This window comes from Triplophysa rosa, linkage group LG4, assembly GCF_024868665.1.
Source record: "Triplophysa rosa linkage group LG4, Trosa_1v2, whole genome shotgun sequence".
Classification (NCBI taxonomy): Eukaryota; Metazoa; Chordata; class Actinopteri; order Cypriniformes; family Nemacheilidae; genus Triplophysa; species Triplophysa rosa.
In genome coordinates, this window is record NC_079893.1 from 3,308,055 (window position 1) to 3,324,553 (window position 16,499).

Genomic DNA, 16,499 nt, shown 5'->3' on the forward strand with positions numbered 1-16,499 from the left:
ATAAGTTAAATATAAAATAAATTGTTCATTTGTTATAGGCCTATTACTAGCCACTAGCCAGACCGATAACACGGAACTTCGTCCGATGAAATATTCTATAGTTTTATTTTTTATAAAAATGTCAACTAATGTGAACTAATTAAAATGTTAATTAAACACCCTGCGATTTTTTTGTTTGTTTTTATTTCAAACTATTTGCGGTGAACATTTGGGAATGTAGGTGTGTAGCTATTAATAAAGCATAATTCGACTTTAAAACTAGTTTAAGTCGGAGTAAACCTGTAGAGGCTTGTCTGTTTGCTGTTTGGACTCTTCTAAAACACGTGTCAGTCTTGCTGAATGTGATAGGGCAGTTGTGGCCTAATGGTTAGAGAGTCGGACTCGTGACCAGAAGGTTGCCGGTTCGATTCCCAGGGCCGGCGGGTAACAACTGAGGTGCCCTTGAGCAAGGCACCTTACCCCTACTTGCTCCCCGGGCGCTGCAATGATAGCTGCCCACTGCTCCGGGGGTACGTGTGTTCACTACTCTCTGGATGGGTTAAATGCAGAGGTCACATTTCGTTGCCTTGTACCTTCGTGCATGTGCAATGACAATAAATTGAATCTAAATCTAAAAAAATCTAAAATAACATCAAACACTACCGCTTCTTATGTTCTCACATTCTGTGTGAAATACGTTCAACACTGTTCTCACGTTTAAATGTGTTTTTTAAGTGGATGTATGGTAACGTAAGGGGAGTTACGTGGAAAACAAGTGACTCATTAATAAAAGATTAAAAGGAGAAACAATGCAGATTTATTTTTACAGCCTTTGCTCATATTTACCAAGGGTGCCAATCAGTGTTGGGTGTAACTAGTTACTAAGTAATTAGTTACTGTAATTTAATTACTTTTCCAGTAATTAAAGTAAGGGATTACTCTTATTTATTTTTTCTGTAATTTAATTACAGTTACTTCTGATGTAATTAAACTAAATACTTGGTGTAATATGTGTGTGCAGAAGAGGAATTGACATCAAAATTCAAAGTCTAACTTTAAAATCCGTGCTTTAATGTATAATTCTCACATTTGTAATTAATAATAATACTTTATGTAGTTTTATATTATTTATTTGAATGAATTAAAAGAACCGTTTCATGTCTATCCTTGAATCACTTAACTAATCAAGGTTGATGTAGGATATAGAAAGTAATTAGTAATAAGTAATTAAATACTTTTTGGAGAGAGTAATTTGTACAGTAATCTAATTACATTATCGAATGTGTAATTAGTAACTAGTAATTAATTACTTTTTCAGAGTAACTTACCCAACACTGGTGCCAATAATGGTGAGCAGGACTGTAGGTTAAATTACAACCCAATGGTTGGGTTAATCCCTTTAGACACAACGCTGGGTTGAAAATGACCGAGCATTTTGTAAAACGGAATTTGTTTATGTGTATGATATTAAATGATTATTATGAATTATTATTAAGTCATTATGATTATTAAATATTTAGTGCTTTAAGCTGGGGATTAGTGTAGATATTTGAAGCTATACATTGTGCTTTTTTTGTTGTTGAGATTTTTGCAGGCTAACAAATGCAGACAAAATCCAATATATTTTTTTGAGCTTCAGTTTACACTCTAAACACAACGCCACAACAGTTCGTCCCTCATGTTAACCCTTTGTTTAAATAAAGGACAAAGACCTCCGTTTTTCAACACTAGACATGTTTTGTTACTGATTCTTAAATTTTTTTGACATCATTGCTATTTTCAGAACTCTGCCAATAGGTGGCTGAGGTCATTGTGTTTATGTGTGTCATTTGGCTCATGGCCTGCAGATGAAGCTAATGCTCTACATTTCAGCATTTCTCGAACCCCGAACATCAATCAGTCTGTTCAACAGTCAGCATTAAAAAATCTCTTATAACCTCAAACCCCTTTTATTTAAAAGCCCATGAAGAAGTTGACTGATGTAAAAACATTGATTAGCAACTCTTATCAGTCTTGAAACTTTTAAACTTGACAGTGCATTCACAGTGAATTCTTTGCTTTTTAGTTTGTTGTGTTCACGTCAGTCAGTTATGTTTTGTCATATTCCGCTTGTGTGTTTAGTCTCTCTTGTGACAGGGCTGATGATGTTCATCATCGCTTTGTCAGGATTGGTCGATGAGATGAGGAGACGGGTGGGAGGTCAGCGGCAGTGTGGTGAGGGAGTCAGTGGGAGTCCGGTGACTCCGGTCTTCTTGTTCAGTCGTTACTAATGCTGTGGTTCGGTGTGTTTTTCTGTCTTCATTTAAAACTGTGTTTGCCGATGATAAATTAATCTGAATCTTTAGGCATGATTAAAGGGATCCTTCACCCAAAAATGAAAATTCTGTCATCGTTTACTCACCCTCGAGTTGTTCCAAATCTGAATAAATTTCTTTGCTCTGATGAACACAGAGAAAGATATTTGGAAGAATGCTTATAACCAGACAGATTTGCCCCCCCCCCACACTGAGTAGGAAAATTAACAAAAGAAGACATTTTGAAGAATGTAGGACAGCAAACAGTTCTGGGGCACTTTTGACTAACATTGTTTTTTTCCTACTATGGGAGTCAATGGGGGGCAAAATCTGTCTGGTTATAAGCATTCTTCCAAATATCTTTCTCTGTGTTCATCAGAACAAAGACATTTTGGGGTGAAGTAACCCTAATAGAAGCAGGAACACACTGTTAACTTGCAGCTTTTGCCTTAACATAACATAAAATTGCAGTCTACTTTAGATTTGCATGACAATGTACATGACATTTCAAGCAAAATCCGATCATTATAGACTACTTTGTAAGACGTAAACACTGGTTCAGAAGCACTTCCCATTTCAGTTTTGATTTTTTTTATTAGGATTATTTTAAATCTTAAAATCGTAAAAATATTATGTTGGTTGGTTGGTTGTTTATCCCCCCCTCTCTCGCTCTCGCTCTCGCTCTCGCTCTCTCTCTCTCTCTCGCTCTCTCTCTCTCTCTCTTGCGCTCTCGCCTCCGCTCTCTCCGTCCGGCGTCTCTCCTCTTCTCTCTATCTCTACACTCTCTCGTCGTCTCTCTTCTACGTCTCGTCAATCTCTCCCTCTCTGCTTCCTCTCTCCACCTCTCCTTCTCCTGTTCTCTCGTGTCTCTCCTCTCTCCTCGTCTTTCTCGTCGAGAGCGCGTCGAATTTCATGTGGCCGTCTCTATCTCGCTCTGTCGGTAGTCTCGCTGCCTTAGTAGTTCTCGTTCTCTCTCTCTCGTGCTGCTGCTCGTCATCGTCGTCTTCTCTCTCCGTCTGTCCGTATCTCTCTCTCGGTCTCCGGTCTCGCTTTCTATGGTCGTCTCCCTCGCGTCTCTTCTCTTCTCTCTCTCTCATTGTGTGATCTCTCTCTTCTATCTCTCTCTCCTCTCTCTTCTCCTTCCCTCCGGTCCTCTCTTCTCTCCTTTCTCTCTGCTCTCTGTGCTCGTCTCGTCTGCTCTCTGTCTCGATCGTCTCTCTCTCTCTACTCGTCTCTCTCTACGTCTCGTCGCTCTCTCTCTCTCTCTCTGCTCTTCTCTCTCTCGTCTCTCTCTCTCTCTCTCTCTCTGCTCTCTCTCTCTCCTCTCACTGTCCGGTCGTTCTCATTCTCCCTCTCTCTCCGTCTCTATCGGCTCTCTCTCTCTCTCTCTCTCTCTCTCTCTCTCTCTCTCTCTCTCTCTCTCTCTCTCTCTCTCCCTCTCTCTCTCTCTCTCCAGTAAGAAATATTTAAAATTTATTTTGGTTTTTATTTTTATTCAGTAAATAAGTTGATATTTTTATTTTTATTATTTTCTTTGTTTTAGATTTAATTTTGTATGCATGTTTTCTTTCTCAGATTCACTTTAAGCGGTGTGTGAAGTCCTAGGACATGGATGGGAAAGTTCCCAAAATCTCACGGTTCCGCTCAATAGTTACTCCTTACCAATCCTGAACCTGATGCCATAACATACACGCAAATACAGTTCGGGTTGGGTTATTTTAACACCTGACGACTTTGAAGAGAACGTGCCATGGTCATATATTATACTGTCATTCCAAGCAGAAGATGTCTTCAAGGCGCTAATAAACAGGTGTATGTTCCATTTACGTTACGTTTACATTTATTCATCTGTTTTGCAGATGTTTTGTCCAAAACAACTTACAGTGCATTGATTTCAATTCTGGTAATAGATTTGTTTTACAGGAGAGCTTTGTGTCTCCAAATAAACTCTTCTTAAGTCTAGACAGAATTGTTCTTGTGAAGTCACCTGTATCATGTATATGAGAGAGTTGAGTGATAAATTACAATTCAGTTTGACTAATAAACATTTCCCTTTCAAACATATCAATAGTGAAAACAGACACGTTACAGCATGTGAAATTCCCCCATGAGTGAAATTTCTGCCTATTTATGAAAAGTGAATTCTTCATGTCAAGAAATAGATGTAAAAATAAGCCCCATCACTTTCCCTCTCTGTGATTTTACTCTGGACTTTCAAACGCATGCGTGATGTGAATGAACTTTCTCTATTTGTGACTCTCCTCCCTTTGCCTTGTTTTTTTATTATTATTATTTTCTAAGACTTGTTTGATGTGTCTTGCGGGCCATGCTTACATTTCGTTCACTATTAATACTGTCTTTTAATGCAAGCATCACTTGTGTAGTTTATACAGTGACTAGGTTTTAGGACAAACCCCTAAACAAATATGAAACCTTGTGCTGTGGACACAAATCATATCTCAAATCAAACGGCTTGGTGAAAAGGGGCGAGCTGTTTCTTTTCTGAAGTTTTGCGTTAAAGTTTTCTAGATCTACACTCTTAACAATCAGACTTGAAAATATGTCCGTCCAAGTCAGATTACTGTGCATATCAAATTGGAATCCAATCAAATATATACATCTCAAAAAATTAGAATATCATGAAAAGGTCAATATTTTTTGAGAAGTCCACAGTCAGACATTTCAGACTTTTTCTGAAGTCCACAGTCAACGCAGCCACCAGGACATTTTAGAGCACTTCATGCTTCCTTCTGCTGACAAGCTTTATGGAGATGCTGATTTCATTTTCCAGCAGGACTTGGCACCTGCACACACCGCCAAAGGTACCAAAAGCTGCTTCAATGACCATGGTGGTACTGTGTGCGTGATTGGCCAGCAAACCCGCCTGACCTGAACCCCATAGATGCTCCATCGGCATCCAATCATATTTAACAAGTGTGAACTGTAAACATATCCTTTGAAATCCCATGTCCTAAATCCGTTTCAAGTAACATCCGAATGTGGTTCGAAATTTCTCCATATATCACGCTATCACCCCTTATAAAACGTAACACATCAGACGTCTTTTTGACGTGGCGTCATTGCCATAGCAACCAATGCAGATATCACAGAAACGAAGGACAAAAAATGAGTCTTTCTGGTACACAAGGATTTACATCCGATTTGAACTCGATTTGGGCTGACAGTATAATTGCCAACCACCTGCATAGGACCCCGGTAACCCCACAACACATACTAACAATTATTTCGAGCACCTTAGCAACCGCATAGCAATGCCCTGGCAACCTTCCATAACAGCCTGGCGTTGCTGTAGGGACGGGCAAACTCGACTCCAGTGAATACTAATAACGATTTCATTAAACAGACTCTTTTTGGCACGCGTTAAAGAGTTAAGGAGAAATTTCCACCGCTCTCTCGTTCCACTAAATGATAATGCGAGCGCGGCAGCTGCGACCAGAGCGTTTTACAAGAAACCTTCATTGATCTTTAAATGTCATACATGGATGAGGTCAGCACACGCATATGATGCGTTTCCCCTCACTCGCTTTCTTTCGATTTCTTCCTCTCTCTCTCTCGCTGTCTTGCACCCACTCCTCTATGTAAGTAAATGTAGTTCATCACACACAGGATGCTCAGCGTTAAGTCTTTAGACACTGCATCTGGAGAACTTTGGACCGGCATGTGTACATTTCACAGGTTTTGTACAAATCTCGAAGACTTTCCTTCAGTTAAAGTTGCCTTTTATCATTTACTCATACAGTACTGATATAAACTTCAGCATGTATCGTGCCCCTTAATGTTTTTGTGAATTCCCCTTTTGCATTACCGTAGTGTGTACTGGGTCTTCTGCTTCTGTCCCTCACACACTCACATTCATTCAGATATGACTGATGTGTCGTGCTTCGGTGCTTATTCATTTCTCTGTGTGAAAGTTTCATAGTTGACCTCAGCACACGTTTATATATTCAAATCACTGAATATAATGTTGCTGTTTTGTGGTTTCAGGACGCACACACAACTGGGAAGTGACATCATCATTTTGTGTGAACATATGAACTGGGATGTGGATGAGAAATTGCATTTATTCATAAACGCTCAGAATGGCATGTCTGATCACAGCAGACATCATAACAGACCTAAACGCTTCTCCGCATCGCAACGTTTGGGAAGAGAAGCTTCGTCCTGCACTCCAAAAGTCTGACTTGAACCGCATCAGTCAAACGGTAAGAGATGTAGGCTGTGAATTTCCAGTATTTAGGGGCATCCCCCTGCTCCCCCACACGTCTCTGTCCCTTCATCTCTGCTCTGATTGTCCCTGAAATTTCCCCACATGCCTCCTCTATAATGTCATAGATTCTGTAGTCACCAAATATCAGGATTTATTCTTGATACTGGTGAAATTATAAACAAATAAGAATAAAAATAGAAATGGAATCGACATGTCTGCTCTCATGTCTACACCTGGCACGATCCAGATTTCACGATTCATGTTATCTGGACGTGATCTGAGAATGAACATCCCATTCTTTTGGACGAATTAGTAAACAAATGTTTTGTGTATTTGAGCACCAGACTTTAGGAAAAATTGTAAAATTCGGTCAGCTGTGACTGACAGGGGATTTCTTAAAGAGACAGTTCACCCAAAATGAACATTCTTTCATCATTTATTTACCCTCGTGTCATTCAAAATCTATATGATGTGTTTCTTATGAGGAACACAAAAAAATATATTTTGAGAAATGTCTGGTTTTGTGTCCGTACAATGGATGTCAATGGGGGCCTGTGTTACTTGGTTACTGACATTCTTCAAAATATCTTCTTTTGTGTTCCGCAAAAGAACGTTTTTTTCAACAAAAAAATTGAAATGACATGAGGATTTAAATAAACTACTTCAAAATCAAACCTATCCTGACTCTGGTTCTACATTCATGCATTTAACAGGTGCTTTTGTCTAAAGAAACTTATACTAAACTAAAAAGTATATTATTCCAAGGGAGAAATGAAACTGCTACTACACCGAACTGCAGTAAAGCACTAGAACAATGCAATAGTTTTCTGGCTATACGTTATGAACACACTTTCAACATTTGGAAGAATGTTGGTAATGAAACAAAACTGGCCCCCATTGACTTCCATTATATAGACACAAAACCACTGACACATTTCTCAAAATATCTTCTTTTGTGTTCCACAGAAGAATGACGTGAGGGTGACTTCATTTTGACAGAATGTTTTCTTCTGCTAACTGTGATTATTGATATTGTGTTACAACAAATGATAATATAGTAAAATAATCAAGTATCTGGTTTAGACTAGTAGGTGGTGGAATTGCACCTGCTTTACATTTTTCCTTGAGAGGCACAGTGGTTACAGACTCTTTCTCCACCTCCCTATCCTCACACCAAGAGTGATTCAGTGGGCAAAATAATCTTTTTTTTGACAGAATAGTTTATTTATTTATTTTGTGACAGCCCTATTTTCACCTGTAAAACTCTTCAGACTGAATAGCCTATTGGCGTCACTTCAGTTACACAATCCATATGGTTTTGGGGGAATTCAAACAGCATTGAATCACCTAAGATATCATGTCATGTTGTTTCCCAGTAGTAAGGTTAAAAGCAACTTTCCAGTATTCATTTTCAATTTCATTTTATTTGCATTTATATTAGTCCCTTAATTGATTGTACTTAACTTTGAATGATGATGGTCTTGTCATTTGCATAAATGGATCATGCACTTTCCCCAGCTTGCAAATTTCCGTTGATGGGAAATTTTAGATGAGTCACAACTCTCCAACACATATAAACGTGTGCAGTCTCCTCAATGTGCTGCGATTCTCAGGAGAGACGGACAGAGAAAGAGGCGAGAGGAAAGGAGATCTGAAATCAATGGAATACCTGCGGACATGTGTGCGTGCGGCTTCGACAGAGAATCACAAACATGAGGAGGAATATGTTAGAAAAGAGAACAAGTGCTGCCTACAGGAAGGAAGTTTGAACAGGTAAACATACTTCAGTAACCGCATGAGATTAGACTGCTGCGAGGATACGTCACACCTGTGGTTTTCTACGTTTCCTTCCTTTTTATTCAGGCTTAAACAGCACTAAATGTAAATCAATGTAATTTAGAACAAAAATATATACTATAAAAGCTAAAGGGGTAAAGGAGGAAACTGCAAGAACAGCAGTCGCGCAGATCATATCACATATTAGGAACTGAATGGGCGGTTGAGTGGGCAAGATGGAAAATGTCAACCACAGTAAATATAGTTTCTCATTCAGTTTCCAGAGAAATTAACCTTTGATAGAAAAACTAGATGCGTTGTTTGTACAGGTGACAATCCCATTGGTGTTATGCAAAAAGTAGAAGATGCATGTATGTGATTTCATCATGCGAATCTCTAATATATGATTAATTCTGATTACTTTGTTTCTACTCAACAGGTTTGTTCGTGGCCAATGAAATGGATGTTATGAAGCTCGTGTCTCAGTTCAGGATTAATGCTAATCGTGATAGGGGTTTGTGGTATCGAACACCTGTGCTGTTAGCATTAGTCCTGCGCTGGTGACCAAACCTCAAGGGAAGGCAAAGCATCTGAGAGTTCAGATGACGTCGAAACTGACTCTCGTCGAAACTCTCGCACATGTGTTAGTGCTGTCGGTGACTGGAGCTGTCAGATATTCACTCCGGCCTGCCGGTATTCACACGACCAGAATGCGCCAGCGCAGAGGAAAGGATAGCTTGAATCTTCCATTCACTACATAATCATATTTGACAATAGAGGAACACATTTATGCAAACTCTGTGTGAAACAACAATGAATAAAATGAACTTTTGGCCCCGATGTTTGATTTGCGTTTTCTTTTTGACAGGCAGAATATGTGCATTTGCATATAAACGATTTGAGCTCACATAACAAAAGTGTTTCTGTTCAGTTACTCTGTTGGCAGTTGTGTGTTTTCAGATGACTGGGCTGGCGGTGGTTCTGTGGTTAAAATTCTCGTAATCTGAAAGTTGTAGGTTCAGACTCTTCAAGGTGTGATTCATTGCCTGAAATGGGTTTTAAAAAACCACTTTAACCTTTAGTGTACCAGTAAACCTCAGGTTTCCCCATTGGGAGAGTCCCAGTTCTTGCTTGAATGTTGCATGAATGCAATGCCGATCCTACACGTCTGGGGCTCTAAGCAAACCTTTGTGGGGGCTCTTGTCATAGTTCAATTTAGATAAACATAACTGTTAACTATAAGAGATAAAAAGAATAAATCAATTAACACACTTAAATGAATAACGGACAGTTAGAACAATTAAGTTGAAAATTAAATTCACATTTTGATTCACGTGTAAATAATTCTTTACCCAAAGTAACGCATTGCTCTGGAACCATCTAGCTGTCAAAAAAACTTTAACTAACCAAATGAGTGATTAACAAAAATAAAACATGATTAAATATAGTTTACTCAAGAAAGCCAAGCATAAGAAAACACATAAATAATTCTCTAAATTTGATGACACAAAAATGACATTATCATGGGCAAACTATGACACCCACATGAACACTGTATAGCTGGTTTTGTGACTAAGTCATTCCCTTTAAATGCTATTGAAGTTAAAAACATGTATATTAACGTGTAGCGTATGTATGTAACTTTGGAGACGGTCCCTAAATTCAGACTATCGGAGTCCAACGTCAAACCAAATTTATGCCATCTGAATAAATACTGAATTTGTAAATCTGTAATTGCATAATTTGGCAAAACAAAATTAGACTTTGAAAATAGTACAACACGTGCCCTTTTCCCGCTAAATATGGATAGCTCCGTTTTATAGCCATGGTCATGTAAACGTGCACCGTCACGCGCATGTCATCACCTGCCGCGCACTACACGATGTCCGAGACAGAGTATGTCAAAGTAATTAAATAAATTAAGTATTAAAAAGGACATTTCCAAATGATTCCTGTAAAGTTGAATCCGCAAGTTATAAAAATTGCGTATAGTGTTTTTGATTCGGTAACGTACTCAAGGGGGCTCCGGGAGGATCGGCTCTGCATGAATGTCATCTGCAGAATGGTGAATCCTTGGTTTATTAGAGTTCCACCCAACACTTTAGCTCATAAATCAGACCACACGTATATAAAATAAATTTTAAGTTATGAGGTTTATGAATTGGATTTGGCAGATGCTTTAATCCAAAGCAGTGCATTCAAGTGATATATTTGGTCAGTTTGTGTGTTCCCTGCTGTTAACGCAGTAACAGTTGAGCTACATGAACACTCAGTGACTAGATTACAATATTTTGAATGATGAAACAAGCTACAGATCAAACAGTTTTACAGACCAAGGGTCTAGTAGTAACCACCCAGAACACCCGATAAAGCTTTTTAGTGAGCAAACACACAGAAAATATAGTTAGTAAAAAAACGTATATATATACTTATATATAATATATACTTATATATTAGTAAAAAAACACAAACGTAACATTATTTCTGGGGAGTTGTAACGCTGTAAGAAAGCGGAACCACAATCTCTACGCCTCACATCACACGGAATGTTTTTATCGCTGTACTCGGTCGCTCTAACCGGAAGATGTTACAGCATGGTGATGGATTCTGTTAGTTAGCAGGTTTATTTAGTTAAAATCACATTTAAGATCATATTTATCTGTTTATATTACGGCAGGATTTTTCTGTGACTAATGGCTGTTGGTCGGACAGTGTGTCAGATGCTGCAACGCAGTAAGTTTAATTTTCCGTCACATGAATCCACTGACCTTCATGTATTCACATCACATCTGACAGATGATTAAAATATTACAACTTGGTTAACATTCATCTACTCACGTACTGTTCAGCTGTTATCTCACGTAATTACTTAATCTGTGGATTTATAGAAAACGTATAGTAAAACAAAATATCATGTACTATGGTAATACAGTGTGTTTTCACATCGCCATGGGTTTTAGATATGTGTGTTATTGTCACAAAAAAAGGAAGAATATTATTTTAAGACAATATGGCGTTTTTCCTCTGGCATATGCATATTTATTCATGTTTAACCATTTACATATTTTTATGATTTATTGTAGAAAATAATTTAGTGAATCCATAAAATAAACCATTTGATTTTTTTATATCATTACAATAACGTAAAATTATTTTATTATAAAATAAAACCTTATTATAGTTAATTATATACACGTTATTTGATTAAAATAAAATACTACAGAAATAAGGGGGAAATAATTAAAAACAGGACATTTTGGAAAATGGGTATTAAAGATAGAGAATGCAACCTTTTTTAACAGCTGTTATAACTTGATCACATTAAATGTTCTTATCACAATTTAAAGACACACAGAATATATTATAAATACACAGTATAAAACATAAGTCAGATTTTTATGTTTTTGATATTTCATCAGCTCAATCATCAAAGAGAGATTTTCTATATTTCTTGTTATGTATCTTTGATGGATGAATTTTATAAGTTAAAGTGACAGTTTTTTTTTCTCTGTTGTGTTACAGGTCTGGTGTCCAGCGCAGCAGCTGCACGCCTCTCTTCTGCAGAAGTGCGCAGTCAACGCAGCTCTCTGTTCTTTAAAGAGCAGACGCGTCAGCGCGCTCTCTATCCACGCACAGAGAAGATCGAGGTGACCCTACAGGGGCCCGGACTCCAGGGGTCTCTACTCATCATGAACAAAGGCGTATCAACGCCACACAGCTGCACACGCCGTGAGTATCTGTGACTACACTACTACACGTGTGTTCAAGGGATAGTTCACCCAAAAATGAAAATAAATGAATCAATTAAAAAATAATCAAATAATAATTTTTTCTGTGACAGCACAGAAGCAAAAGATTCAAACTCTTTATTTATTTGGAAGCTCATTTTGTTTTTCTCATGTCAGATCTGTCCGAGTGGCATGTGAAGAGTTCTGCTTTCGCTCTAGTCGATGGGCAGCCGTGGCACATGCATCGACCTTTGACCCGCTCCTGTGACCTCACGCTCCTCACTTTTAAAGATGAAGCCCCGCAGATAGTCAATCAGGTGAACTGTGTGGGCATACCAGTTTCTGTGTGAACAAAACAGAGTTTTATTCCATACATAAATTGCATGTGACCCGTAAACCTGTGTGTATTCGTGCGTATCAGGCTTACTGGCGTTCCTGTGCGGCTCTTCTGGGACAGGTGCTCGATGGAGCCTTTAAAGACGAATACAGTGTTGAGCTTCTAAAGATTCCTGAAGTACCAGGTATGATATACACCTGCAGAATCATTGTATATGTGTCATGAGAGATGTTGATGTCTCAACCTAATGTGTTTCTAGTGAGCGCCGGTGCCTTTTGTTGCGATGTGGTTCTGGACCCTCGGTTAGACTCGTGGACCCCTACAGAGGTCAGAGCTGATTCTTTGTCTTCACGACAGTGAGCACACGTGAATGTGTGTTTATTCCGAGTGTGCGTTGCAGGAGAATCTGCGCTCTTTAACCCGCGAGGCTCTTCAGCTCATTCAGAAGGATATTCCATGGGAACCTTTAGAGGTTTCACCGTCGGTAGCGCTGGAGATCTTCTCTCACGGCAGGTACAACACTTTATACATTACAGACGTCCTCATCATTATTCTTTCTGTATTATTGTGGCAGTGTTGTACTGAAGGAGGCGATAGTGTTCAGACATCTGTGCAGATGTGTTGTAAGTATGTTCCGTATTTCTCTGGATTGTGTTTGCTCAGGTATAAACAGGAGCAGGTTGAAGAAAGTGCAGCTCAGAGTCAGAACGGGACAGTTTCGCTATACAGGTAAACACACAAACATGTATTCTGTTTACCTGCTACACACACACACACTCTCATTCATCTGCTCTCTGTGTGTCAGGTGTGGAGATCATGTGATGTTGAGCGACGGTCCTCTGGTGACCCGGACGGGTATGTGCTCGCAGTATGAGGTCACAGCCATACATACGTTAGGAGAGAGAGCGTGGGGTGTGCAACGAAGAGCTCAGGGCCTGTCGCTGCCTGTCAATCTCACCGTACGTACATCTGATGCTTGTATTGTGTTTAAGGGTCGTTCTCACGAAACCACTGAAACATCACGGTTGTAAAGATTTTAATTATAAAATCCCGTAACACAAAAAACGATCATAATAAACATAATTGTGTTATCGACCTTGCACAAAGACATCATTTTAAGTAATTAATTATGTATTTTATTGCTTTTTTCTGCTGAAATTCTCATTACCGTAACATGTCCCGATTCACATTATATGTTGTTATTTAAACAAAGTGAAATCTAAACATTCTGTAAAACGATTGGATGTTCTACTAGATGACCTCAACTGACAAAAAAACTATTGATATAACATTCACGTATATTAAAAATGAAGAAATATTGGGGGGGGAAGCATCCATGAGTGATATTCTCATCCTCTGTTTCATTAAAAAAAAACTGTTTACACACACACACACAAATATATTTACATTAAGATTGATTTTATGCGAAGAAACACATCTGCCAGTACCTTTCAAATGGCTAACAGGTTAACAGATTACTTTTTTATTTTTTCTAGTTAAAAGCTTAATACTGTCTTTTGTACACAACTTTTATTATTCGCATTACTAATACGGGTAGTTTTCCTCATTTCATGTTACATGTATACTTTTATATTAAAATATAATTCATTGATATCTTACTATGTATGATTAATAAAAACATATTTTTTAGCCAAACATGCTATAGGATTGACCGTTTTTAATGGTTGCGGTAATGAGAATTTTTAAGGCCTTTTTTTGTAAGAAAATGTTCAAAATTGTGTTAAACTGTCAGTAAAAGTTTTGAAATGAAATTTTAAACATGTCGTACCTTGTTTTAATGAAGATTAAAGAAAATGTGTTGATGCGAGCGTTTTTAAGAAAATGTGACATCTTGAAACCAGGATTTTGTGAGAATCACGCATGAAGATGTCATGTGTAATGACAGAGGGACACACACTTAAAGCAGCGATCTGTAACTTTTTCTTGGTTAAAAGTAAAGTATGATCAGTTATTGAGCAAGTACGTGAAAAATCTGTATCGAAAACTCCCTATCTCCTCGCCCTCATACACATCTGTAAGCTTCAAATGATGTATAAGTAGAGCTTTTGGGTATGATTTTGTAATGTTTATATTTGTGCTTTAAAAATTAATATTATTCCCAAATCTGTATGTAATCCAAAGTCTTATGTTTGTTTTGTAAGGCTCATCATACAATTTGGAGAAAACTGCGCCAGAGAGCGGAGAGACTAGTAAGTAGCGTCTATTCGTTTATGTGATATTAAACCGAATCTTGAAATCTCTATGAACATCTGTGACGTGATGTTAATCAGTTGAATGTTTTTCCTAGATTAATATTGAAGTTGTGGGTCACATCTTTTTCTGACAGCTGTTTCAGGCAGATGTGATTTTGTTTGACTCCCGTGGAGTGGAGATTCATGTTGTCTGAGCTCACATGTAGTGTCCTTGCGTACTTGCAATTGTTTCACGATCGGTAAAACAACGCCTGATTGTTCCCTCACAACAGACACCAAATTGCTCTCAAAAGCATTCACCCGTTCTGTTCCTCTCTGGTGGAATGAGCCTCCACCCCATCATATAAGACCACCACAGCCTCCAGAATTCAACAGAAGACGTATAGACTTACAGCTGTAAACATTTCACTTTTTGACACTGCTAACAGTTTGCTACCAAAAGGTTTTTTTTACGATTCGATTCCGATTCGCAAGATCTTGATTCGGTCCGATTCGTTTCGATTCAATGCATGTAGATTTAATACAAATCCTATAGATATTTCTAAAAAAAGAACATTGAACATCAGATTTTTTCTCATTATTCTTCCTGAGTAATAAATTGAGAGATTCATGTTTTTTTTGGTGACTGTACGCATGTCACAGATTATGGACATAGAATTTAAACCCAGGATATTCTTTAAAATGCACTTGTGTGAATTTACAGAATCGATTAATCTTTAAATACCACACCACAGCTATTTTAGTATCTTCCCAATTTTCTTTTGTTATTTTATTCTTTCTACAGGTAGAGATTTCCTCATCCTCCCCAGTGACTCCACCCCTCACACACGAGGCCACGCCCCCTTCCTCCTCCCCTCAGCAGTAATCTACACCTCTACCCCAGCATTCAGTGTTTGTATTGTCATGTTCAATAAACAAGCGGACAAAAAGCTTTCAGACTTTGTGTTTGTATGTCCACATTTATTCTGATAATCTGGGTTCATGTTGAGATCTTGATATTGACTCGACAAATCTGAGCTCGGTTTGTGACTCTGTTGTGATTAACGGAGATTCCTTTGTGAAATATTTTTCTCATAAGAAATATCTGAGACGCAGACGAGACTTAAAGCAAAACTTTTCATTCTCCGTCCATTTAATCTCATTGATGTCTAGGAGAACTAACTGTGATATTAAAGGGACAGTTCACCCATAAATGAAAATTCTGTCATCCTTTACTCACCTTCGAGTTGTTCCAAATCTGTATAAATGTCTTTGTTCTGATGAACACAGAGAAAGATATTTAGAAGAATGCTTATAACCAGACAGATTTTGCCCCCCATTGACTGCCATAGGAGGAAAAATTACTTAATCGTTTTTTGTTCTGTTAAACACAAAAGAAGATATTTTGAAGAATGTAGGACAGCAAACAGTTCTGGGGCACTTTTGACGACCATTGTATTTTTTCCTACTATGGGAGTCAATGGGGGGCAAAATCTGTCTGGTTATAAGCATTCTTCTAAATATCTTTCTCTGTGTTCATCAGAACAAAGACATTTATACAGATTTGGAACAACTCGAAGGTGAGTAAACGATGACAGAATTTTCATTTTTGGGTGAAGTAAGTCATCTGTGACTTTTTGTATGGGGTATTAGTTGAACATCATTTGTGCAGTAGTCAGTTAAATGCAGGTGAGAAATCAGCACGTCTCTCCACCCGCTGGGCTTTAAATCTCTGGATGTGCTGCGATCCACCGCGTGTGTTCGTCCTCATCTGTTCAGAGCTGTGTGTGTGTGTGTGTGTGTGTGTGTGTGTTTGTAAAATAAGTGGTCAGCACTTTGCCAGATTGAAGACAAAGGCTGTGTTGTAAGAGTGACACGGACTGTTGCAGCTGCTGCGTCTGTCGCATGCCGACAGGTGCTGTGTGTGTCCGTTTGTGTGTGTTTGTGTATTATTGCAGTCCACAG

At 38.3% G+C, this 16,499-nt stretch overlaps 1 protein-coding gene across 1 annotated transcript; it reads left to right on the plus strand.

Moving 5' to 3' along the window:
- Nucleotides 1–10,831: 10,831 nt before the first annotated feature.
- On the plus strand, nt 10,832–15,484 carry mrpl39 (mitochondrial ribosomal protein L39). The gene is made up of 10 exons (XM_057332134.1): nt 10,832–11,010; nt 11,800–12,006; nt 12,183–12,322; nt 12,427–12,526; nt 12,602–12,669; nt 12,743–12,855; nt 13,006–13,071; nt 13,148–13,301; nt 14,505–14,552; nt 15,340–15,484. Exons 1-10 carry the CDS (start codon nt 10,971–10,973, stop codon nt 15,418–15,420), a joined length of 1,017 nt encoding a protein of 338 aa, XP_057188117.1. The 5' UTR covers nt 10,832–10,970; the 3' UTR covers nt 15,421–15,484.
- The last annotated feature ends 1,015 nt before the right edge of the window (nt 15,485–16,499 follow it).

What these genes read in the sequence shown, in the direction of transcription:
- mrpl39 (XM_057332134.1), top strand. Translation starts at nt 10,971, where the DNA reads ATGGCTGTTGGTCGGACAGTGTGTCAGATGCTGCAACGCA. An exon ending in GAGATCTTCTCTCACGGCAG is followed by an intron (nt 12,856 to 13,005) that starts GTACAACACTTT and finishes GTGTTTGCTCAG; the next exon opens with GTATAAACAGGAGCAGGTTG. An exon ending in GGGACAGTTTCGCTATACAG is followed by an intron (nt 13,072 to 13,147) that starts GTAAACACACAA and finishes TCTGTGTGTCAG; the next exon opens with GTGTGGAGATCATGTGATGT.